Below are 25,195 nucleotides of genomic sequence, written 5' to 3'. Positions count from 1 at the left end.
AAATGTAGGCAAAACACTCATTCACAGTTAAAAAACAAACAAACAAACAAACAAAAAAACAAACCCAATCCAACAAAACCCACAATATCATTGGTCATTAGAGAATACAAAAACTAAAATGGGCCAGGAATAGGGCATGTGCCTATAAGTCCAGTACTCAGAGGAGATGCAGGCAGGAGAAACACTACAAATTCAAGGCTAGTCTGATCAACATAAAGCGGTCTAGAAGCCAATAAGATAGCTCAGCATGTTAAGGCACTTGCCACCAAGCCTGAGGACCAGAATTCAATCCCTGGTATTTACATTGTGGAAGGAGAGAACAAGAGCAGGCTGTCCTCTGGCTTCCACTTGCACACCACGGTACACCCATCCACCCACACATAAGAAACAAACAGAATTTTAAAAAAACTGAGGCAGGGTCTTGCTACATAGCCCTGGGTAGCCTGCAACCTGCTTATGTACACTAGGCCAAAAAAAAGGGAGGGGGAGCTACACTGAGATGTTACTTCTGCTAGAATTAAGAAACCCTCTCTGATAGCTCAGTGTTAAGAGCACTGACTGTTCTTCCAGAGGTTCTTAGTTCAATTCCCAGCAGCCACATGGTGGCTCACAACTACCAGTGATGAGATCTGGTGCCCTCTTCTGGTCTGCAAGGACACATGCAGGCAGAACACTGTATACATAATAAATAAATCTGAAAAAGAAAAAAAAAGAAAAAGGGTTTGGTTCCCAGGGAAGCAGAAGCAGGAGGGATCTCTGTGAGTTCGAGGCCAGCCTGGTCTACAGAATGTGTTCCAGGACAGCCAGAGATACCCTGTCTCAAAAAACAAAACAAAACAAAAAAAGTCCCTCCACATCTCAAACTCAAACAGAAAACAACCAATTTAAGATAAATTATAAACCCTTCTATATTGTTGGTAGCAATGAAAACTGGACTGAGACTTTATCTCAAAAATCATAAAAGAAAAATCAACAAACATTTAAGCAAAGTAGGAAAATTCAGTCACAAAAGACCACATATGGTAAATACCTACTTATGTACACTATAAGCAAATTTAGAACCTAAGATACTAGTTGACAGGAGACCATAAGAGCTGGTTATAAGATTACTTTAGAAGTGGGTACTGCCGGGCGGCCATAGTGGCACATGTCTTTAATACCAGCATTCAGGAGGCAGAGACAGGCTGATGTCAGTAAGTTCGAGACCAGCCTGGTCTACAAAGTGAGTTCCAGGACAGCCATAGCTGTTACACAGGGAAACCCTGTCTTGAAAAACCAAAATATAAATGAATAAATAGAAATTAAAAATGTAAATTGCAGGAGGACAAGGGAGCCAGTGAAAGACCCACCAACAAAAGACTCTTTCCCTAAAGCTTACATGAGTTCAATCTCCAAGACTCACATGGTAAAAAAAAATTATCCTCTGACCCCACACATGCACTACAGCATGCTACTGCACCCCTTCCAATTAAAAAATAAAAGCCAGGTGGTGGTGGTGCACATCTTTAATCCCAGCACTCAGGAGGCAAAGGCAGGCAGATCTCTGAGTTCATGGCCAGTCTGGTATACAAAGTGAGTTCTAAAGACAGCTAGGTTGTTACAGAGAAACTCTGTCTCCCTGTCTCAAAAATCCAATAAAAATAAAAGAGGACAAAAACATAGAGTAAATTTTCTATTAAACAGAAATATTCAAGTTTTTTTTTCTTTTTAATCAATGAGTGAGAGTGGGGGTTGTGATGGAGCATGACTTTAATGCCAACACTGGAGAAACAGAGGCAGGTGGATCTCTTTGAGTTTGAGGCCAGTCTGGACTACAGAGCAAGTTACAGAACAAGCACAGCCAGAGCTACACAGAGAAACCCTGTCTCAAAAAACAGAACAACAAAAATCATGAACTCTTAACAATTTAACTGGGGCTGGAGAGATGGCTCAACGGTTAAGAGCATTGTCTGCTCTTCCAAAGGTCCTGAGTTCAACTCCCAGCAACCACATGGTGGCTCACAACCATCTGTAATGAGCTCTGGTGCCCTCTTCTGGCCTTCAGGCACACACACAGACAGAATATCGTATACATAATAAATTAAAAAAAAGAATTTAAACTGGGTGCAATGGTACATACCTGTTATTCTAGTATGTGAGCAGAGGCAAAATATTAGGAGTTCAAGGCTCCACCTGACTACAGACAACAGGATCAAGGATGCCCTGGAATACATGAAAACTGCCTCAAACACAAAACAAGTAAGCAAAGAGCTGGGCCAGTTTTCTCATGCCTTTAATTCCAGTACTCAGGATGCTAAGGCAGGAGGCTCTCTGTGAGTTTTAGGTCAGCCTGATTTACACATACAAGTTCAAAATCAGCCAAGACTACCTAGAACCTGTTTTAACAAATAAACACTGCTCAGATTAGCAGACATGGAAGGCACCAGTGTAAATGAATCTGACAGGACAGACTCTCTTGTGATACAGCCACTCAACTACTTCTTTCCCCCTCCAAAGATACTTCGCATCAGTCTCCCTACTGTTATGATTTGTCTGAAATGTCCCCAGCAGGTTTCTATGTTGGAACACTAGCCCAACCAAGGGCAGGTTCTCAGAGGCTATGGAAATCTTGGGAAATCGGGTCTTACTTGGGTCTGGAGAGGTCTACACGAAGAGTTCCTGGACAGTCACGACTACCAAGTGAGACCCTCACAAAAGATGGGCAGGGCTGGAGGTGGGGAAAATGTGAACAAAAAGTCCTGAAATGAAGACATGCCTAGGTGCACAGAGCTCTGTGAGTTTGAGGACAGCCTAATCTACAGAGCAAGTTCTAGGACAGCTCGGGCTACAACAGAAACCCTGTCCTAAAAAAGAAGCTGTGCCTGCAGACCAACTGAGTCCAAGTTTCTACTGTGAAAAGACCAGAAAATTATAGGCCCAGAGGCTGAGCTTGCCCTAGCTGCAGACCCCAGAGGTCACCCACATATTCTGCGTGTCAGATGTCAGGTCCCACCTCATCGCAGAACCACAAGATTAGAATGGAAGAAAGAGCACAAGCCTCCACGCGTCCTCAGCAGGCCTGTGTCAGCACAGGGCCGCAGTCTCCCAGCACTCCTCAGAGGGGCGTGCAGACCAGTTCCTATCCTTACTCTTGTCTTCTATTTCTTTCTCCACTCACCCTCTCCCAACCTGGACACAACAACAAAAGAAAACCCAACCTGGTAAAAATGATACCCAGATAACCCATTAAGAGTATATCACCCAAAAGAAGACAACTAAACCTTTTCTTAATAAACTCCAATTTGGGGGCTGGAAACATCACTCAGCTATTAAGAGTGCTTACTGTTCTTGCAACAGTCCCCGATTGAGTATCCAGTACCCACGTGTGGCCCTAGTTCCAGTGGACTTGACAGCCTCTTTTGGCCTCCAATGGCTTCTACACAAGTGTTATACACTTCCTTAAGCTAACACACACATAAATAGTAAGTGAATCGTATAAAAAAAAAAATCTTCACAGGTGTGATGGTGCATGCCTTTAATCCAAGCATTCTGGAGGCAGAGGCAGGTGGATATCTATGAGTCCCAGGCCAGCCAGGACTACATAAAAAGACCTTGTCTCAAAAAACAAACAAACAAACAAAAAGAAGTATCATACCTTTTTTCTTTAACAGATCTCCAGGGAACTCTGCACATACAGGTTCTTTGTTGGATTGCATCAGGAGGACATCCTGCAACAAGAAAGTCCAACAGTCAATGGATGATGCACAAGTACCTGAGTTCACAGACATCAGTTATTACTTCAGAGCTCAATGTGACTCCAGGAAAACTGCCAACAGTCACAGGCATTGAGATAGGAAGGAAAGCTCAAATTCAGGTTAATAAGTAAAATGTATTACTTCTCTAGAATTTGAACTTGAAACAGATGCAAACAAAAGCTTATTAATGCTTGCTTTTTTTGTTTGTTTTAGATTTTGGAGGTAGGGGGTCACCATTTAACCTGGGTCAGACTCAAACAGCTATAATCCTCCTGCCTCAGCCTCTTGAGTGGTGGGACCGCAGTTATGCATCAGCTCCTGAGTGCCTTCTGAGAATAAGAAATAAAATGAGGGTACAGGCGCACTTGGTGCAGTGCCAGCTTAAGCAGGTCCAGGACAGAAGCATGGGTGGCAGAGGGAAGGCCAGTGCCCCTTTCCTCCTTCCAAGGGTTCTCTGTGCTCCTTTGCTCAGGTATGCAGCTCACACAGCAGCTCTGAAAAGTTAACTTTAATGAGGGGGCTGGAGAGAACAAGGACAGGAGGAAGAGGAGCCAGCCGGATCTCAGGAACTGCAGCTATAAGACACTGGCAAATAAACTGGTTAAGATTGAGCAGTGGTGGCGCAGGCCTTTAATCCCAGCACTCAGGAGGCAGAGGCAGGCCAGCCTGGTCTACAAGAGCTAGTTCCAGGACAGGCACCAAAGCTACAGAGAAACCCTGTCTTGAAAAACAAACAAACTGGGAGGTTAATGCCAGCTCTGCAGAGGCACAGAAACCTCTAAATTCAAAGCCAGTATGGTCTACATAGCAAGTTCTAGGCCAGCAAGACGATACTGTCAAACCTGGTCAAAAAAAAAAAAAAAAATCTCAACCAAATAAATTGAGGCTTCAAATTTTGTTCTACCTTTTCATTTTATGTAAATCAAATTACTTTAAAATTTAAAAAGACTTTTGATTTAAAATGTATTTTCTTTTTATACATGAGTGCTTTGCCTATTGGCCTGCATGCAGTGCCCTTGGAGGCCAGAGAAGGCATCGGATCTCCCAGAATTGAAAAAACAAGTTACAAGCTACCTGTGGGTGCTGGAAATTGAACTAGGGACCTCTAAAGAACAGCCAGTACTAAGAGTGGTTAGAACCACTGAGACAACTCTTCAGTCCCCAGTTTTTGTTCATGTTTTTAATTTATTTTATGTGTATGAATGCTTTGCTTGAACAAATGTACAATACATGTGTGCCTGGTACCTGCAGAGGTCAGAAGAGGGTGTCAGATTCCCCTGGAACTGCAGTTACAGATGGTTGTGACCACATGGGTGCTGCAAATCAAACCCAGACTCAAAGATAACAAAGCATATGATATGCACTGTGACGCATGCCTTTAATCCCAGCACTCAGGATGCAGAGGCAGGCAAATCTCTGAGTTCGAGGCTGGCCTGGTCTACACGAAGAAACACTGTCTTGAAAAAGTAAAGTTAAAGATTGCCTGAGTAAATTGGGAGCGTGGGGATCATGGGAGAGGGCAGAAGGGGAGGAGAGAGGAAGGGAGGGGAACAGAGAATAATATACAGCTCAATAAAAATAAAAGGAAAGCTAAAAGAAAGAAGGATAGAGGAAGGAAGGAAAGAAGGAAGGAATAAAGAAAGCAAGCAAGAATACTCCTGGATGTGGCTCTGGTGGCCCATATTTGTAATCTCAGCTCTGTAGAGGCTGAGGCGGAAGAAGCGCAGATGTTAAGAGTCCAGCCTCTGGGCTACTGAGTTGAGACTTTTTCTGGGAAAGACAAATAGTGCTGGAGACGCAGCTGGTTGGTACAGTGCCTAACTGGCCCTGATTTTAAGTGCCAACACTCTAATGAAAGAAAAGATTTATCACCAGATGGATAGGGAGAGAGGAACTTTTACAGTTTTCCTCTGTATCTCAATTCAGAAAAACTGCAGCTTTAAGTGAGGCACCGATTGTGAAGTCACAGAAAGCTTTCACACCTCAGCAACATGCTTTACATACTGCTCTGCTGCATGAGATCAGAGCCACAGCAAACTAGGGACAACAGTGCCCTGCAGACCTAAGAACAGCCTATCAACATCAATTCTGCCCCTCCACCTTTATAAAAAACATTTCTCCATTGTGTATGTACGCACTTATGGGTTTGTATGCGCACAGGTTGAGGCCAGATGTTGGTCTTTGATGGTGTTCCTCACAAGCCATCCACCTCAATTTTCTTTCTTTCCTTTATTATTATTGTGTGTGTGATGGTAGGGAGGGCATGTGCCTCTGTGCACACCTGAAGGTCGGGGGACAATTTTGTGGAGTTGGTTCTCATCTTTCTATGGGTTCTGGGTATCAAACTCAGGTCTTCTGGCTTGTACACTAAACACTTTACCTTCAGAGTCATCTCAACCAGCCCTCACCTTTTTTGGGGCAGTCTCTCAGTGATAAGGATTGGTTAGGCTGGTCAGTGAGAGCCCCAGAGACCCTCCAAATTACAAGTGTGCCATCAGCTTTGGCTTCTTATGAGTGTTGGGGATCAAACTCAGGTCCTCATGCTTACATAGTAAGCAAGCATATATGGACGGAGATACTTCTCCTGCTGCCTAGAGTTTCCACTTTTAAGTCACTGAAAATTTATTTCCAACAAGAAATCCTTTTATATGCTGGGCAGCGGGGCACATGTCTCTAATATCAGCACTTGTGAGGTAGAGACAGGTAAACCTTTGCGTTGAGGCCAGCCTGGTCTGTAGAGAGAGTTCCAGAACAGGCAAGGCTACACAAACCATACCTCAAAAAACTCCAAATAAGTGAAAAAAGGCAAAAATTACAAGCAAGAAAAGAAAAAGAAAGATCATGGTACTGGACAGATAGTTCAGTGGTCAAGAGCATTTGTTGCTCTTGCAGAGGACCTGGGTTCAGCTCCCAGCACCCAAATGGTGGTTCACAACTATCAGTAGCTCCAGTTTCAGGATGTGAAGCCCTCTTCTGCCCTCCACAGGCACCTGGCACACACATCGTGCACATACATACACACAGGCAAAATATTCATACACATAAATTTTTAAAAAAATCTGTGTAATGGCTTATTTAGGTCTCATGGGCTTTCCCTCATCTACTGCACCGAGACAAGGCACTGAGAAAAGCTGGGAGCAGGAAAGGCGGTCATCCTCAGGGAAGAGCACACCAACCGGTTGTCCAGTGTCAGCCCTGAAAACACACATACAAGTAACACTATACAGACTTAGCAGGCTATATTTAGGAACATAAATGTATTTACATATATGCACGCAGTAACAATATAAAAAGTAAGCATCATAAATTTGAAGGAGAGTGATGGGGAACCTCCTTCAGCCAACAGCCTTTGAGAGGCTGGGCCAGATTATTTGAGTCACATCTCCCCATCTGATACGTTCTGATGTGTTCTGCTTCAGGAGAGAAGAGAGGGTATATAGAAGAATGAAGATGTAGGAAAGGGAAGAAAAACATGTAGTTAGATTATAATCTCAAAACAATAATTTTTTAAAAAATTCTTTTCCAAAAATGAAGTATTCCTCAACAAAGAAACAAAATTACTAGTTCAAGATTTTATACCTTCTGACACAACTCTAAAGCAACAGAGAATTATTTTTTGTTAGTTCACACTCAGGTGTTTCTAATTTACGTTCTCGTGTTTCTTCTGACACCAGGTGTCATCTAGCCCAGGCTGGCCTGGTCTTGCTGTGTACCTGAAGCTCCTCTTGAGCTCCTGGATCATTATTTCTCTCCCTCTATAATGTTGGGATTACAGACATGGATCATCATGCCTGGGAAACTGAACTCAGGGTGATGTATGTATCGTCTAAGGATTCAAAGATTTATCTGGCTACTGAAGTATTTAAATTGTTAACTTTTGAGAGGAATGCTAGAATTAAAGGTATGCACTACAAGTCCAAGTTGGTTTGTTTTTCGAGACAGGGTTTTTCTGTGTAACAATCCTAGATGTCCTGAACTAGCTCTTGTAGACCAGGCTGGTCTCGAACACACAGAGATTCACATGCTTCTGCCTCCAGAGTGCTGGAATTAAAGATGTGCACCACCACTGACAGGCTGAGTTTTGTTCTTAATTCAGTTAAAAAAATTCTCTACGTATGGTGGCTCACACCTTTAATCCCAGCACTTGGGAGGCAGAGGCAGAATGATTTCTGTGAGTTGAAGGCCAGCCTGGTCTACAGAGCAAGCTCCAGAATATGCACTACTACATAGAGACCCTGTTTCAAAAAACAAAACAAAGAATCCTCTTTGTACAAGGCAAGGTATTTATAAATTATATATTGAAAGTATGTTCTCTTAATTTATCTCGTTTGTTTTTGCTTTTTTCAAGTTAGGGTCTTACTATATAGCTCTATCTGACATGATATTCACTATGTAGTCCAGGCTGTTCTTTAACAGATAGCAATTTTCCTCCCTCATCCTCTCAAATAATCGGACTACCACCAAGCCTAGCTACAGCTTTCAACTATGTGGTAGTCTGCCAGTCTATTAAGGGTTAGTACGGGGGCGGAGAGATGGCTTAGTGGTTAAGAGTTAAAGCTGCTCTTTGAGAAGACAGGGATTCAATTCCCAGCAGCCACATGGCAGCTCGCACCTGTCTGTAACTCCAGTTTCAGGGGATCTGATATGGCACCTTCACACCAATGCACATAAGATTGAATAAATTATCTTTAAAAAGGGTTATTACTTTGAGGATGTCTGGTTCCATAAGCCTGAATGCTGTGTAAACAGCATGTTTCTTTGTCTCAGAGCGCTGCAGTGTTCAGACTGCCATGACCTGAGAATTCTTAGCAACTACTGCTACCCCATGCCGTCCAATGAGTCTAACTGTGCCCAGCAGGTTCACTTCTGTTGGATAGCCATCCAAATGCTTGAAGGCTCTTCTCAAATCTCCTAAGAGATTTAGGGGAAAAAAACCAAAAACAAAACCAAAATAATCCTGACTTTTCTTTCATAAGTTTCTTAAGTTATACACACAACAACCTAGCTTCCAACAGTATGTTTTCAGGTTCTGCCACTCACGTGAATTCTTGTCCATGAGAGCATTAGTGCACATGACATGGAGGAAAGTGTACAACCCTAGTGTAGCCTCACCAGCAAAACAGAGCATAATTCTTCTGGATCCAGATAAGACAGTTCTGTCAATCAGACGATTAGATGAAGTGTCTTTTCTTGGCAGCAATACTTTTTTTTTTTTTCAAGACAGGGTTTCTCTGTGTATCAGCCTTGGCTGCCATGGAACTCACTCTGTAGACCAGGCTAGCCTCAAACTCACTGAGATCTGCCTGCCTCTGCTTCCCAAGTCCTGGGATGAAAGGTGTGTGCCATCACTGCCCAGCTCTTAGCAGCAATTCTATAGATCCCAATTCTATGTTTTGTTTACTGTTGTGCTGAAGACCAAACCCAGGAGGGCTACATACTCTACCACTGAGACCATTAAGCTAATACTAAGTGACCTGCTCAAACTGTAGGTGTTTTGTGTTTGATTTTGCAACACTAGGGGATGCAACTGCACCTCCTGCATGCTAGCCAGTCAAGGGCTCAGCCACTGAACTGAACTTCCAGCCTAAAACTGTTAAGTCTGTTTTCTTGAAGTATTTCTTTTGGAATGATGGACACAGTCAACCTTGGCTACATGAGGAGTTAAAGGACCAGCCTGGGCTACAAAAAGGAATTTGCCTCAACAAAGAGACAAACCAAGAAGCTGAGACATACAGAAGTACATAAATTGATAAATATATGAACAGTGTGGTGATTTGAATGAGACTGGCCCCCAGCAATTGCTTGTTCCTTAGTTGGCAGAAATATCTGGGAAGGATTAGGAGGTGTGGTCTTGTGGAGGAGGAATGCCCCTAAGGGATAGGTTTTGAGGTTTCAAAAGCCCACATAATTCCCAGTTATCCCTCTGCCCCATGCTTGTGGATCAGATGTAAGCTCTCAGCTACTGCTCAAGTACTAGGCCTGCCTGCCTGGCTGCTGCCATGCTACCTGCCAAAATGCCCAGACTCACCCTATGAAACTGTAACCAAGACCCCAACTAAACACTTTCTTTTAAGGTTTCTTGGATTTCTGAATGGTAGTGGCGCACGCCTTTAATCCCAGCACTCAGGAGGCAGAGGCAGGCGGATCTCTGTGAGTTCAAGGCAGCCTGGTCTACAAGAGCTAGTTCCAGGACAGGCTCCAAAGCTACAGAGAAACCCTGTCTCAAAAAAAAAAAAAAAAAAATTAAATTAAAAAAATAAAATTGCCTTAATCATGGTGTCTCTTCACTGCAGTAGTAAGCTAAGACAAGGGACATTTAAATCAATAACTCGGACCGTTCCCATGTACTGAACGACATGAGAATTCTACTTCCCCCAAATGAATTAATTTGCAAGTATCTACAACTTCAGCTAAGAATTATTTCAAAGCCAGTCAGGTAAGGCTACATAGTAAGACTCTAGCTCAAAAAGTGTGTGTGTGAGTGCATGCATGCCATGTCTGGTACCCAAAGAGTCCAGAGGACAGCACAGGAGCCCCTAGAACTATAGTTACATAAGAAGTACAGGCATGGTACTGCACTCTTCTAGTCCTGATACTCAGGAAGTAGAGGCAGGAGGATTATCTTGTATTTAAAAGGCAGTCTGAGCTACCTTGTCACAAAAACAAAACCAAACAAGCTAAAATTAAAAAAAAAAAAAAACAAACAAAACAAAACAAAAAAACAACTGGTTCAGCACTGAGGAGGCCGAGGCCGACAGATCTCTGAATTTGAGGACAGTCTGGACTCCAGAGTTGAGTTCCAGGACAGTCAGGGATACAGAGAAACCTTGTCTCAAAAACTAAAACAAAAACAGCTAAGCAGTGATGGCGTGGTGAACACCTTTAATCTCGGCACTTGAGAGGCTGAGACAGAGGCAGGCGAATCTCAATGAGTTTGAATTTCTGATCCTCCATCCTCCACCTCGAGTGTGCTGGAATCAAAGGCACTGTTGTGGGATAATGCCCTTGTACACTGGAAAGATTTGTCACTCTTATTAGTTTAATAACACACTGATTGGCCAATAGCCAGACCGGAAGTGTAGACAGGGCAACCAGACTAGTATTCTGGGAAAAGGCAGAGACGTGATCACCAGATACAGAGGAAGCAAGATGAGAATGCCTCACTGAAAAAGGGTACCAAACCACATGGCTAAACACAGACAAGAATAATTTAAGTTATAAGAGCTAGTTAATAATAATCCTGAGCTAATAGGCTAAACAGTTTATAATTAATGTAAATTTCTGTGTGTTTCTTTGGGTATAACAGCTCTGGGACCAGGCAGAACAAAAACTTCCATCTACAACTTACTTACTATATATACAACTTACTCCTCTTTTTTTTTTCCTGTGCCCAGCCTGACCTTAAACTCACTGTGTAATCCAGGCTAGTTTCCAACTTGGGACAATCCTCGTATCACAATGTCCCAAATAATAAAATCTTTCTCTGTCTGTGCATGTGTTGTGTTGGTGTAGTGTGTGTATATGTATGTGTGCTTACCCATGCCTGCATGTATAGAAGCTAGAGGTTTATGTCAGGTGTCTTCTATCTCTTAATTTTTTTGCAATGGTCTTTTTGTTTGTTTTATTTTTGAGACAGGATCTCACTTTGTGACATTTGGTATCATGGAACTCACTATGTAAAATGGACTAGCTTTGAACTCAAGAGATCCATCTGCCTCTGCCTCCTGGGATAATAGACATGTGCCACCACAGCTAGGCAACGTTTATTTTGGTCTTTTTGAGACAGGTTTCTCTGTGTAGCCCCACCTGTTTTAGAACTCACTCTGTAGACCATGAACTCACAAAGATTCACCTGCTTCTGCCTCCCCTGTGCTGGGACTGAAGGTGTGTGCTGCCATCACTGCCCTGTAAACCTTGCTTTTGCTGAACCTAGAGCTCACAGATTTAGCTCTGCTGGCTAGCTAACGCACTCCAAGGAGCTGCCCTCTCTGCTACTGTATACTTGGCTCTTTTAGGTGAGTGTTGGAGACCTGAACTTTGCATGGGAGAGGCTTTACCAATGAAGCATCTCCCCAGCCCTGACACATAATTATCTAACATCAGGGGTACAAATACATTATTTTGAGGAGCCGGAGAGACGGCTCAGCAGTTAAGAGTAATGACTATTCTCCCAGAGAAACCAGGCTCAATTTCCAGCACCCACAAGCAGCTAACAACTGTCTGCAACTCCAAGATCTGACACCCTCACATAGACATACATGCAAGAAAAACACCAATGCAAATAAACCAAAATAAATTTTAAAAAAAGAAATGCACTTTTTTAGAGATTCAATAATTCATACAATAGTGAGAGCACAGCAGTGACTTACATCAAAAAAATACCAAAAATCGCTGGGCAGTGGTGACTGGGCAGAAAAACCCTGTCTCAAAAAACAACAAAAAAAATCCCTATTTTTTTAAACTGTTTGAAGGCTGGGTCGAAGGCTACCTGTCAGCACCTGTAACTTCTCATGAGCAGCACTGCTCTACAGTGTTGTCACCCACACTCAACCTCTCTGCATCCAGACTCTTGCTTACCTGACTGGGGCAGACCTTTTCTTTAGTAGCTGTGGAATGTTGGCATGGCTCTTCCTTTGCTCCCTCACAGGGGTCTCTGAAAAATTCGGCCTGGTCTCCTTGCTCTCTGAAGACCTTTGGCTCCATGCTCTTGGTTCTCCCTTCCCTATCCAAGAGCTCAAAAGTTATAGGCCCTCTTGCTGTAGGGTCCACTAGTCCGCACCACCCAGTCTTGCCCCCATAATCCAAGGTCTCAAAGGTTTCTTCACAACAGCCTTCTGCATGAGTCCTCTGTAGCTCCAGGGGTGATGCCCTACTCTGACTTACATGAGCGCTTGAGGCTCCAGGTTTTACAACGGGGATCATACTTGGCTGCTTCTCAGCATGAAGCTCTTTGGAGACACTTACTGAGAGTTCAGAGTATAATTCCTGTACCACAGCAGGCATGGAGGAATCAAGTAGAATTGGCTGAGTCTCTACTCCAGATGACAGCATTAGGGCGTCGGAGATTACGGAGTCAAGTCTTTTACATCAATGGCTTACCCTGACACAAACCAAAGGAAGGGATACAAGTTTAAAACCTTGACAGGTAAAAGAACTGTGTCAGTTCACAAAGGTTAATGTGGAAAATAGCCAGGCAAATCCCAGCACTCAGGAGACAGAGGCAGGCAGATAGACTTGGTCTACAAAGTGAGTTCTGGGACAGCCAGAACTGTTACACAGAGAAATCCTGTCTCAAAAAAAAACAAAACAAGAGCTGGAGAGATGGCTCAGAGGTTAAGTGCACTGACTGCTCTTCCAGAGGTCCTGAGTTCAATTCCCAGCAACCACATGGTGGCTCACAACCATCTGTAATGAGATCTGGTGCCCTCTTCTGGCATACAAACATACATGGAAGGAATGTTGTATACGTAATAAATAAATAAATCTAAAAAAGAAAAACAAGAAAAGTTTAAACAAATTCAACTTCAAATGCCAGCATTCTTGGATACCAAAATGTCCAATGAATTGGTAGAAAACACACCTCTTAATCTTCAGTAGGTCATTGACCTTAACTGAAATACTGCTCTGTGAATATTCTGTTTAATGAGAAGCACATAATGTAGCTTAGTGGTAGCGCACATATTCAGGGTATATAAAGCTTGAGTTCAGCCCCAACGCCACCAAAACTAACCATTACCACTGGGTGCTGGGGCTCACACTTGTGATCCTATTATCCAGGAGGCTGAGATAGGATTGACAGAGTGCAAGAACAGCCTCAACTACAGAGTGAGTTCGAGGCTATCCTGGGCTAACATTGAGCCATCTCAAGAATATGGGTGGGGGAAGGTGGGCTAGCAAAATGGCTAAGTGGTTAAAAGTGTATACTGTTCCTGCAGATGACATGGATTTGGTTCCCACGTGAGTCTGCATCCAGGCTGAACAGTTCAAAACTATCAGTACCTCAAGCTCTAAGGCAGTTGGACCCCTCCAGCATCTTTAGGAAGCTATGTTCATCTGCACAGACATATAAATACACAAATACACATACTAAGTAACAGCCAGGTCTGGTGGCACATGCCTTGAATCCCACTACTCAGGAGGCAGAGACAGGCTCGCTCTGTGAGTTTGAGGACAGCCTGGTCTACAGAGTGAGTTGCATGCCAGACAGGGCTCAACAGAGAGACCCTTTCTCAAAAAAAATAAATAGATAATTCTTTCAAAGAAGACTTTTCCCCCCTTTGGTTTTTCAAGACTGGGTTTCTCTGTGTAGCTTTGGAGCCTGTCCTGAAACTCGCTCTTTTCTGGCCTCAATTTCACATAGATTTACCTGCCTCTGCCTTTTGAATGCTGGGATTAAAGGCATGCACCACCACTGCCTGGCTCAAAGAATTTTTTTAATTCAGAAAAAAAAAATTGAGCAAACACAGTAAGATATGAATGTGCTTCTAAAACCAGTCCTGACACCAACTAGAAAATAAAGGTGCTTCTCTAGCTGATTTCAAGGCATGAACCTTACACACCTTGTTCACTGATATATCCCAGAGTAGCACTTGACATATAGCCATTCCTCAGGAAGGTTTTAGGGATTTGTTTATTTACACGTATGTGTTGGTGTGTGTACAGGTATGTGTACAGGACAATTTTCAATGTCATTCTCAGGAATACTATCCACCTCCTTTGAGACAGTCTCTCACTGGCCCAGAGCTCGCCAATGAGGCTAGATTGATAGCCAGTAGGCTATCAATCTTTATCTCTCCCTGTCCTGTTCAGGAATGATGCCTGGCTTTTCCCCCCCCTTACTTATTTTGAGACAGGGTTTCACTGTGTAGTCCTGGCTGTTCTAGAACTCATTCTATAAACCAGGCTTGCTTCAAACTCAGAGGTCCACCTGCTTCTGTGTTGTGGGATATTTGTACACTGTGTAAAAGTATATTGCTATGATTGGTGTAATAAAAAAATAAACAGCCAATAGATAGGCAGGAGGTATAAATGGGACTTCCAGGCAGAGAGAAAGGAGGAATCTAGGCATTTGAGAGACATGAGACATGGAGAAAGTAAGATGGGCAGTAAGTAACAGAACATTGAGACAGAACATAGATAATTAGAAATGGGCTAATTTAAGTAATGAGAGCTAGTTAAAAACAAACCTAAACTAAGGCCAAGCTTTCACAATTAATAAGTCTCCATGTTGTTATTTGGGAGCTGGCTGGTAGGACAGAGAAAGGCTCGGTACATCTCTGTCTCTACAGTGTTGCAATTAAAGGCATGAGATACCACCACCCAGGTGACATCTGGCATTTTTATGTAGGTTCCAGGGATCAAATTCAGGTCCTACTATCAATAAATTTTTGGTGAATGAATATGCTGAAGGATATTGAAAGTTTTAATATATTTACCTTTCTTCTTTGAAGACAGATACTGGAAAATGCAATTCCATTCCTTTACATACTTGAAATCTACCCAGACAAGCACAAGATCCTAACTAACACAACTCCTTTAGCAGAATCCTTTTTGATTTTTATTCAGCTGCTTGAGTTTTTCCAAGAGTTTTTATAGCAACCACCCATTTAATTCACAGAACAACCCTGTGAGCTAAACTGAGCCAGTATCACCTTCTTGTTATAGATCTTAACACCACACCCGAGGAGGTGGAAAATGACAAGCCTAATATGATATACTACAAAAGAAGAGGAGGACTCTCACTGTGTTGGTGGTTTAATTTCTTGTACTGAATTCTAGAAACAGGCTATTTGCTGAAATATTTCACCTAAGTATTTTGCAGTACAAGAGGGATGAAAATATAGCTCAGTGGTAGAGCACTTGCCTAGCATGCATGAAGCCTTAAATTCAATGTGGGGGCTGGGATGGAGGAAGATAGGGAAAGCACAGAAAGAAGGTGGGAATAGAAGATGGGGAGAGCAGAGAAAAGGGGTGGGAATAGAAGATGGGGAGAGCAGAGAAAAGGGGTGGGAATAGAAGATGTGGAGAGCAGAGAAAAGGGGTGGGACAGAGGAAGATGGGGAGAGCAGAGAGAGGGGTGGGACAGAGGAAGATGGGGAGAGCATGGGAAGGAAGATAGAGGAAGATAAGGGGGAGGGAGATGGAGGAAGATGGGGAGAGCACAGAGAACGCACACTGTGTCGTTACATGCTAATTCTTTCTTCTTCTTTTTCTTCTTCTTTTTCTTCTTCTTGTTCTTCTTCTTCTTCTTCTTCCTCTTCCTCTTGTTCTTTTTTGGTTTATTGAGACAGGGTTTCTCTGTATTGCCTTGGCTGTCCTGGAACTCATTCTATAGAGCAGGCTGGCCTCGAATTCACAGAAGTCTGCTTGCCTCTACCTCTCAAGTGCTGGGATTAGCTAATTCTTTTGTTGTTGTTGTTTTTGGGTTTTTTGTTTTGTTTTGTTTTTGTTTTTTAGATAGGGTTTCTCTGTGTATCCTTGGCTGTCCTGGAACTCCCTTTGTAGACCAGGCTGACCTCAAACTCATTGAGATCCACCTGCCTCTGCCTCCCAAGTGCTGGGATTAAAGGCGTGCGCCACCACTGCTCAGCTGATTTATTTCTTTTTATTTCATATGCATTGGTGTTTTGCCTGCATGTATATCTGCATGACAGCATCAGATCCCCTGGAGCTGATGTTACAGACAGTTGTTAGCTGCCATGCAGAGGCTGAGAATTGAACCTGGGTCCTCTGGAAGAGCAGCCAGTGCTCTTAATGACTGAGCCATTTCTCCTACTTCCTCTATGTTAATTCTTGATGCTTCTAACCTAAACAAAAGAGAAATAGCTTAAGAAATTGTCCCCAATTTAAAGAGTAGGAACTATAGAGAGCAAACAGTTACCTAGCTGAATAGGCTGACCCAAAGCTAGAGATCCCACGTAAGCCTCTTGATCTTGAATGCTGGGTTTAAAGGTATGGTTTAAACTAAAAATTTTTAAACAAAGAGTTAAAAAGGTTTTCTGACTGGGTGATGGTGTCACATGACTTTAATCCCAGTACTCCTGGGGCAGAGACAGGAGGATTTTTGTGAGTTCAAGGCCACTCTGGTCTACAAAGGGAGTTCCAGGACAGTCAGAGCTACACAGAGAAACCCTCTGTAAAAAAAAAAAATAAACAGAACAACAACAACAAAAAAGGTTTTCTAAAATTCTTGGGCCAGGAATTAGAGCTATGGCTCAGTGGTTCAGAGCTCGAGCTGCCTCTTCCAGGGGTCCTGGGTTCAGTTCCCACCACTCACAGGGTTGTTTACTATCATCTGGAATACCAGTACCAGGAGACCCAACACCCTCTTCTGGATTCCAAGGACATTGCACATATGTGGTATAAGACAGAAGAGGTAAAACATATAAAAATTAAGCACTTAATGCCGGGTGGTGGTGGCGCACGCCTTTAATCCCAGCACTTGGGAGGCAGAGGCAGGCAGATCTCTGTGTGTTCGAGGCCAACCTGGTCTACAAAAGCTAGTTCCAGGAAAGGCTCCAAAGCTACAGAGAAACCCTGTCTCGAAACCCCCTCCCCCCCAAAAAAAAAATTAAACACTTAAGTAAACAAAATGTAGGGAATATCTGCTTTTGGATGGGAGAGGTAGCACACACCTTTAATACCAACACTTGGGAGTTAGAGGAAGACAGAACTTTGTGAGTTTGAGAACATCCAGGTGTGCACAGCAAGTTCTAGGTCAGTTAGAGCCGTATAGTGAAACCCTGTCTCAAAAGTAAATAAATAAATAAATTGCCGCCAGGCGGAGGTGGCACATGCCTTTAATCCCAGCACTCGGGAGGCAGAGGTATGCAGATCTCTATGAGTTCGAGGCCAATCTGGTCTACAAGAGCTAGTTCCAGGACAGGCTCCAAAGCTCCAGAGAAATCCTGTCTCAAAAAACCAAACAACAACAACAACAAAAAAAAACAACAAAAAAAACAAACAAAACCCCCCAAAAAACAGAACTGCCTAAACTGAGGGCTGGAGAGATGGCTCTGGTGATAAGCACTTGCTGCTCTTGCAAAGGACAGGGATTTCAGCACCTATATCAGGGAGCATACAACCATCTGTAACTCTAGCTGCAGGGGATCTAACACCCTCTGGCCTCTGAGGGCACCTGAATGCCTGTGGTGCTCATGAACTAATTCAGGGCCACACACGCATAGACATTAACTTTAAAAAAAAAAAAAATGAATAGCACTGTAGTAATCCTAGCACTTAGGAGGCTGAAGCTAGGAGAATTTAGGATTCAAGACCAGCCTGAGACACACTCAGGGAAAACTGGTTTCAAAAAACATACAAGGAAAAAAAAAGCCCCAAATTACCCAGGAGAGATCCACTGTCATGTAATAAAAACCATAGATTTTCCATTTAGAAACAGTGCTGTGGGGTTAGAACAATGGCTCAGCAGTTAAGAGCACTTGCTGCTCTTGCAGAGGACCTGTGTTCAGTTCCCAGGACCCATGTGGTGCCTCACAACCACATATAAACCTAGTTCCAAGGGATCTGACACTATCTTCCAGCCTCTAGAGTCACTTGCATATAGATGGTACATGTAAATACTCAACACACACATATAAAATAAAAATATCAACAACTAAGCCAGGTGGTGGTGGCGCACGCCTTTAATCCCAGCACCCGGAAGGCAGAGGCAGGCAGATCTCTGTGAGTTCAAGGCCAGTCTGATCTACAAAAGCTAGTTCCAGGACAGGCTCTAAATCTACAGAGAAACCCTTCCTCGAAAAACCAAATAAAATAAATAAATAATAAACAACTAAAAATAAAAAGTATGTCTTAAAAAAAAGCAGTATTGAGACTAATTTATCACTTTTAGAGTCAGAATCTTTCTTGTCTAGCTACTGGACATTTCTGAAGGCACTTCAGATTTTAGGTCATTTGTATATGTGGGAGTTAGCAAAAATAAACTGGAGTTGCTATCTGGTGCCAAAAAGAAGTAGAAAATACTCAATTTGAACTTTGTTTGGATTCCTCTTCCTAGTTATCACACTGCACACAAACTAGGTAAGTACAGGAAAAAATACTGTAAGGATGGGTCACCAAGATGGCTCAGCAGTTAACCTGCTTGCCTTTCAAGCCTGCTGACCTGAATGCAATCCCTGAAACTCACAAAGTGAAGGAGAGACCCATCCACCCAAAAGTTGTCCTCTGGCCTCTACACCACACCCACTGTGGTGAACACAGGCCCACATTCATACACATCATACATACACATACACAAATATAAAAAAAAGCAAGTGTATCTCATCTCCCTGTGGGAAGGAACACACCTGCAATTGCATCACCTGAGCAAGCAGGACTGTGAGTTTGTGGTCAACCTGGGAACCACAGGCACTTTCCATCTAAAGAAAACCAAGTTTACGGATGCACACAGACTCCTTAGGTCTCTGCCACCTTGTGTGCAAGACCTCGTTCTCCCCTGCCTACCAGGGAGATATGGGTGTTCTCAAACACTAATCCATAACTCTCTTCCTAGTGTTTCATTTCCTCGATGACTTCACTTTTCCTTGAAGCCTCTCTGCTGAGGAAACCCAGTTCTGTCTCCTTGGGCTGGGGCTGCAGCTCAGTGAAGTGCTTGCCTAACACGGAAGGTCCTGGGTGGAAGGATGAAAACATGACTCCACAGTTCAGACTGAGCACTGCTCCTCCACAGGGCCACAGTTAGGTTCCCAGCTACCATGTCGAGCACATCAGAGCCTCCTCTAACTCAGCTCCAGGGGATCAATTCCTTTTCTGGCCTCTGAGGGTACACATGCATATACACATATACACACAAACACAAATAAATAATAAAAAATGGGGGTGTCCAATCCCTAGCACTGAGAAAAAAAATGCAACAATAACACAAAAACAAACAAAAACCCCCAACAAACTTCCTTTGATCATAGTTACTTACTACTTGATTCAAAAAGCCCACTCTTAGGTATATCATAGCAAACATGTCAACAAAAACCTGGATACAAACATTCACAGTGGACAACAAACAGAAAAAAATACAAATGACCACTGATAAATAGATAAACAAAATATTACCTAGTTATACAAGGGACTATTAAGTCAGAAAAGGGAACAAAGTACCAGGAGATTACAAAATGGACAGACTTGCCAGGCGGTGGTGGTACACGCCTTTAATCCCAGCAATCGGGAGGCAGAGGCAGGTGGATCTTTGTGAATTTGTGGCCAGCCTGGTCTACAGGAGCTAGTTCCAGGACAGGCGCCAAAGCTAAGGACAAACCCTGTCTCGAAAAAAAAAAAATTGACAGACTTTGAAAAAGCTATGCTAAAAATGTAAGAAACCTGTCAGAAAAACCAGGAATTGTGAGACTCTATTTATATGAAAATCATGCATAGGAAAATCTATGAAGTATTAGTAGCTGCTTAGGGATAAGAGTGCTGCCATCACAAAGTGACAGGGAATGAGCAGTTTCTTTCTGGGATAATACAATTGTTTTGGGACTGGAGAGCTGACGGCTCAGTGGTTAAGGGCACTTGCTATTCTCACAGAGAACCTGAGTTCAGTTCACAACCACCTTCCAAGGGAACCAGCACAATATAGAGAAGCAGAGACAAAATGGATGAGTTTGAGGCTAATGTGGTCTACACAGAGAGTTACAAGCTACAGGGGTACACAGTGAGACATGGTCTCCATTATAAACAGACAGACAGACAGATAAATAAGCAAGTAAAAGAAAAAGTTCTAAAGGCTGGAAAGATGGTTCAGAGCATTGTCTGATCTTGCAAAGGACCCAGGTTTGGTTCTCAGTACCTACATAGCAGCTACCTTCTGCTAACTCTAGTTACGGGTATCTAACGTTCTCTTCTGGTGCCTGTGGACATTGCAGGTAAAACACTCAAGCACACAACATCTTTTTAACCTAGCTATTGGGGAAGGATACCAGGTCATTATCTAGTTTAAGGCTTAAGTGAGAATTAACCTATTAACTTAAGAATGACTGTTACTGGGCTGGACAGATGGCTTAATGATTAAGAGTACTTGTTGCTCTTCCAGAGGACCTGGTTTGATTCCCAACACCCACATGTCAGCTCACAACTGTCTATAATTCTGGCTCTGGGAATGTGATGCCCTCTTCTGGTCTCTGCAGGTACCAAGCACACACTTGGTACACAGATATATACTTATTCAAGCAAAACACTCACATACATAAATTTAAAGCTGGGAGATGGTAGCACACACCATTAATCCCAGTATTTGGGAGGCAGAGGCAGGTGGATCTCTGTGAGTTCGAGGCCAAACTGGTCAACAGAGTGAGTTCCAAGACAGTCAAAACTATACAAAGAAATGTTGCCTTGAAAAATTAGATAGATAGATAGATAGATAGATAGATAGATAGATAGATAGATAGATAGATTAAAATGAAATTTAAAAATAAATCTTAGCCGGGTGGTGGTGGCGCACGCCTTTAATACCAGCACTCGGGAGGCAGAGGCAGGCAGATCTCTGTGAGTTCGAGGGCAGCCTGGTCTACAAGAGCTAGTTCCAGAACGGGCTCCAAAGCTACAGAGAAACCCTGTCTCGAAAAACAAAAATAAATAAATAAACAAACAAACAAATAAATAAATCCTAAAAAAAATGGCCCTCGCCATCTGTACAAATAAGTATTAGGTTTCTTAGGGAACAGATTTATCTTAGTATTTGTAAGGTGACTAATGTTTGTACAAAGTATAAAGTAAAATATTTCCAATAAAAGATGAAGTTCCTAACACAAACCTACTACCCCAATACCAGGAAAACACAAATTCCAGGTCAGCCAGGGCTACACAGTAGACTATACTAGGAGACCCTGTCTCAAACAAAAAACAACACAAGTTTGTTAAAGGAATAAGGAAGGAAGGAAGGAAGGAAGGAAGGAAGGAAGGGAGAAAGAGGTCAGGCACACGCCTTTAATTCTAGCACTTGAGAGGCAGAGGCTGGTGAATCTCTGAGTTTGAGGCCAGCCTGGTCTACAGTGAGTTCCAGCACAGCCAAGGTTACAAAGAAAAACACTGTCTCGAAAAACAAAACAAAAAGAAGATGGGGAAAAGATATTATAATAATTGACCTCTTATCTGTTTCAAACGCAAAGCTCTGGAGGGAATAGTTCAATCTCTCCAGGCAAGAGACTGTACTCACTAGCTGCACAGCCTGGAACATCTTCATTGTGAATGAGCTTTCCTGGACTTGTTTTTTCCATGCAAATGAACATGCCAAAATAATCACAAGAAAAGCCCACTATGAAAAGGAAAACTTCTCTTTTGTTTCAGCACACACACTACAACAGATATCAACAGGAGAACAGGGCTCAAACTAATGACTTCAGTAGGTACTCATGGGCATTTAAGGCAATTTAAGAACACTTTCCGTACCAAAAAAGACAGAAAGCTTTTCTTCAGTGTGCCTTCAGGTAATCTGGAAGTTTGTGCCCTACTCCCCAACACACACAAAAAAAGATGGCAAAATCAAAACTGTCTCATTAGGATATTTTGCAATGCCAAAAATCCTACAGTGACAACATTTCTGATCGATTAATTCAACTTTTCCCAAATAATAGTTTTGGATGTAAAACTTGACAGCAACAAAGCAAAAACACAGGAGGAAAAAAAAATCAAACAAATTATTCAAAGAAAGCAGAACAGAAAACTATGTGCCCCAATAATCCCTTCTCTTTAGTTCAAATGTAAAAGAAGCTATTAAGAACAGTGGGCACATAGTTGGGCGTGGTGGCGCACACCTTTAATCCCAGCACTTGGGAGAAGCAGAGGCAGACAGATCTCTGTGAGTTTGAGGCCAGCCTGGTCTACAGAGGGAATTCCAGGGCTATACAGAGAAAACTGTCTCAGAAAAAAAAATAAAGGAAAGAAGGATGGAAGTAAGGAACACTGGGCATTGTCATGCTTGTGGCAAGGAACAATTCAAGAATGATCAGGCCCTCAGAAGTTCCTAGTACCCTTTTCACCTTTTCCAAAGATTCAGATCCTGTAGCCAGTCCCTCTGTAAGGGACATTCAGACACCCGTAGTCAGTTCTTCCATGAGAGAATTTGGAGAAGAGGCCTCTTCTTGAGGAACAGAAAAAGAAGAAACTTTAATGGCTCACACCTGAGGCCACACACCTAGCAAGAGGCTGAGGCAAGAGGAGGGCTGAGAGTTCAAGGACAGACTTGGATAAATGGTGAGTGAGGCCAGCTAGAGCTCCACAGCAAGACCCTGTCTCTAACAATGAACCACTACACAAGCTCTCAACACAAACTGAAACATGAACAGTGCAGGGAGCCTCAGAGGCCTCAGGCACTTCTGCCCTTTCCCTTTTAACTAACATGGGCGGGGAGGGGATCCATCTTTCAACAGAGGGCATAAAACTGAAAATGTCCTTATGTCTACTGATGAGACCACGTAGGAAAAGTTTTCATAGACTTATCCAAGGGAATGGGGAAAGAAACCATTCCCATACTGGGAAAGGCCAGTCTTATTTCCCTTAGGATCACCAGAGGCTGCAAAGGATATGTAGAGAAAAGGAAGCTTTTTTTTTTTTTTTTCTGTCACAAAAGCAAGTGAAGGGAGTAGGAAAGCAGACCTAGAAAGATTTGGTGGACAACAAAGTCTGCCTTGTGACATCAAGCTTCCCTCCCTCTTAAGAATTTTAGTGGAGAGACGGAGACAGGAGAGTCAGAAGCTTGGCTATATAGCAAATGGGGCCAGTCTGAGCTACATGAGACCCTGTCTCAAAACAAAATGAGGCACATGATGGAACATATCTCAAACAGCAGCATTCTGGAGAGTGAGACAGAAGAACTATCAAGGGTCAGGGGTTGAAGGTCAGTCTAGGGTACACACTGGGCTATACTGAGACTTGATCTCAAACAATAATGATCTGTTTCCAAATATTAGTCACACATTTAAATCCCAGAACTCAGGAGGCAGAGACAGGTGGATCTTCTGAGTCTGAGGCCAGCCTGGTCTACAAAGAGTTTGAAGACAGTCAGGGCTGTTACACAGAAAAACCCTGTTTTGAAAAACAACAAAATTTAATCTTTTTTTTTCCTTCTGATTTTCACTAAGGCTCTCTTTCTTAACTTAGGGAGTCGAGTACAGTAGGATCTAAAAGGAAAAGAGAGATCCTTTATCACAGGATTGTGGGAAAAGCCTTTTCGGTGGAAAGAGTGGGTGAAACGTATGGAGGATAGAGTCATGCAAACACCTGCTTCTTTGAGCATGACTTTGCTTTCTTCACCAACCAATATTACAACTGACCAAAAGTTCACTGGGCACCTCATGCCAATTTAGAGAGAGAAAAAAAGTACCAGGTTAGAGGGGGGCTGCCACTGCCAGGCCAAGAGTCAAGGTCAAGATGGTAAGTGGGAGACACAAACTTGCAAATATCACACTCCAAAAGAGGAAGAGAAGCACTAGAAGACCTAATAAAAACACAAAAAGCAAAGCTCCCTTGCTGGACGTGACAGGGGGAAGGCGAGAGAGGCGGACTTGCAATAACATAAATTCTGGGCCTTCCTCTCTTTATCTGGAGAAGGTGAAAAATGGAGAGAAAACAAATCTTTTGTTTTGCTTTGTTTTTTCCTTTTTTTGCAAAAAAGAGAAGGATACCTCTGTCACCTTTTGGGGAAGTTGAGAATCTACTTCACTTGGAAGACGCTGCCAAAAGTGGGGGTCGTTTAGGGATAATCCCTTAAATCCTTAGAATAAAGAATTCCCTTTACCACCATAAACGGGTCTCCCTTCGCGGACAAACAGACCTGACCCGAGGAAAGGCGTATGCAGAAGAGGGGCGCCATCCTCTCCAAGAAGAGAAGTTGGGGGGGTCCCCTGCAGATGGAAGTTGAAAAGGAGCCTCTTTCCCCTGGAGCCAGGACTCCGAGAAGCTGTTTTCTCCCAGTGACGTGCTGCCTGATCTCCTCGATGTCTGTGGGTGTTTCTGTCACTAACAACGCAGCTTTGGTGCCCTTCAGCGCCCCGAGAGGCTGGGGGCCAGGACCCCCTTAGTCAGCACCGGCCGAGGGAGGACCCCCATGGCGTTGTGGGGCCGCCTGGGCCTCTTACCCTGTGGCCTGCTCCGCGGCCCGTGCTCATGCTGCCACCTTGGCCTCGGCTGCCTCGGTCCCCGCTGTCCCCGCCGACGCCAACTCTACCAGATCTTCTGGAGCCGAGGCCCGAGGGCGCTCCGGCCTCCACCGCTCCTACAGCCCCCCCTCCCCACCGCACTTCCTCATCCGGGGCCACAGCCAGCCATGCGGACGGATCTTAATCCCGCCCCCGCACGGCGCGCGCGCACTCGGGAGGGCCGCTCTTCCCAGCCCATACCTCCGCCCCCTGCTAGCCCACGACACACTCAGGCCCGCCCCCATCGCACTGGCTCTTAAAGAGAAACACACACAGCCTGGCAGGTGTTACACAGGCATTTAATCCCAGCCC

At 43.5% G+C, this 25,195-nt stretch overlaps 1 protein-coding gene across 3 annotated transcripts in view; it reads right to left on the bottom strand.

The window, feature by feature from the left end:
- Prr14l (proline rich 14 like) overlaps positions 1-24,973 on the bottom strand; it is a 74,393-nt gene extending 49,420 nt beyond the window's left edge. For all 3 annotated transcript variants that reach the window (XM_038348211.1, XM_038348227.1, XM_038348219.1), the window contains exons 1-3: positions 24,824-24,973; positions 12,699-12,834; positions 3,635-3,707 (exon numbers count right to left, since the gene is read on the bottom strand). In XM_038348211.1, coding sequence (XP_038204139.1) covers positions 3,635-3,707; positions 12,699-12,785 — 160 coding nt within the window. In that variant the 5' untranslated portion in view covers positions 12,786-12,834; positions 24,824-24,973. The remainder of the gene's footprint in view (positions 1-3,634; positions 3,708-12,698; positions 12,835-24,823) is intronic.
- Positions 24,974-25,195: the final 222 nt, after the last annotated feature.

This window comes from Arvicola amphibius, chromosome 1, assembly GCF_903992535.2.
Source record: "Arvicola amphibius chromosome 1, mArvAmp1.2, whole genome shotgun sequence".
NCBI lineage: Eukaryota > Metazoa > Chordata > Mammalia > Rodentia > Cricetidae > Arvicola > Arvicola amphibius.
Note: the sequence above shows the minus strand (reverse complement) of the source record. Positions and strands in the feature narration are given on the sequence as shown.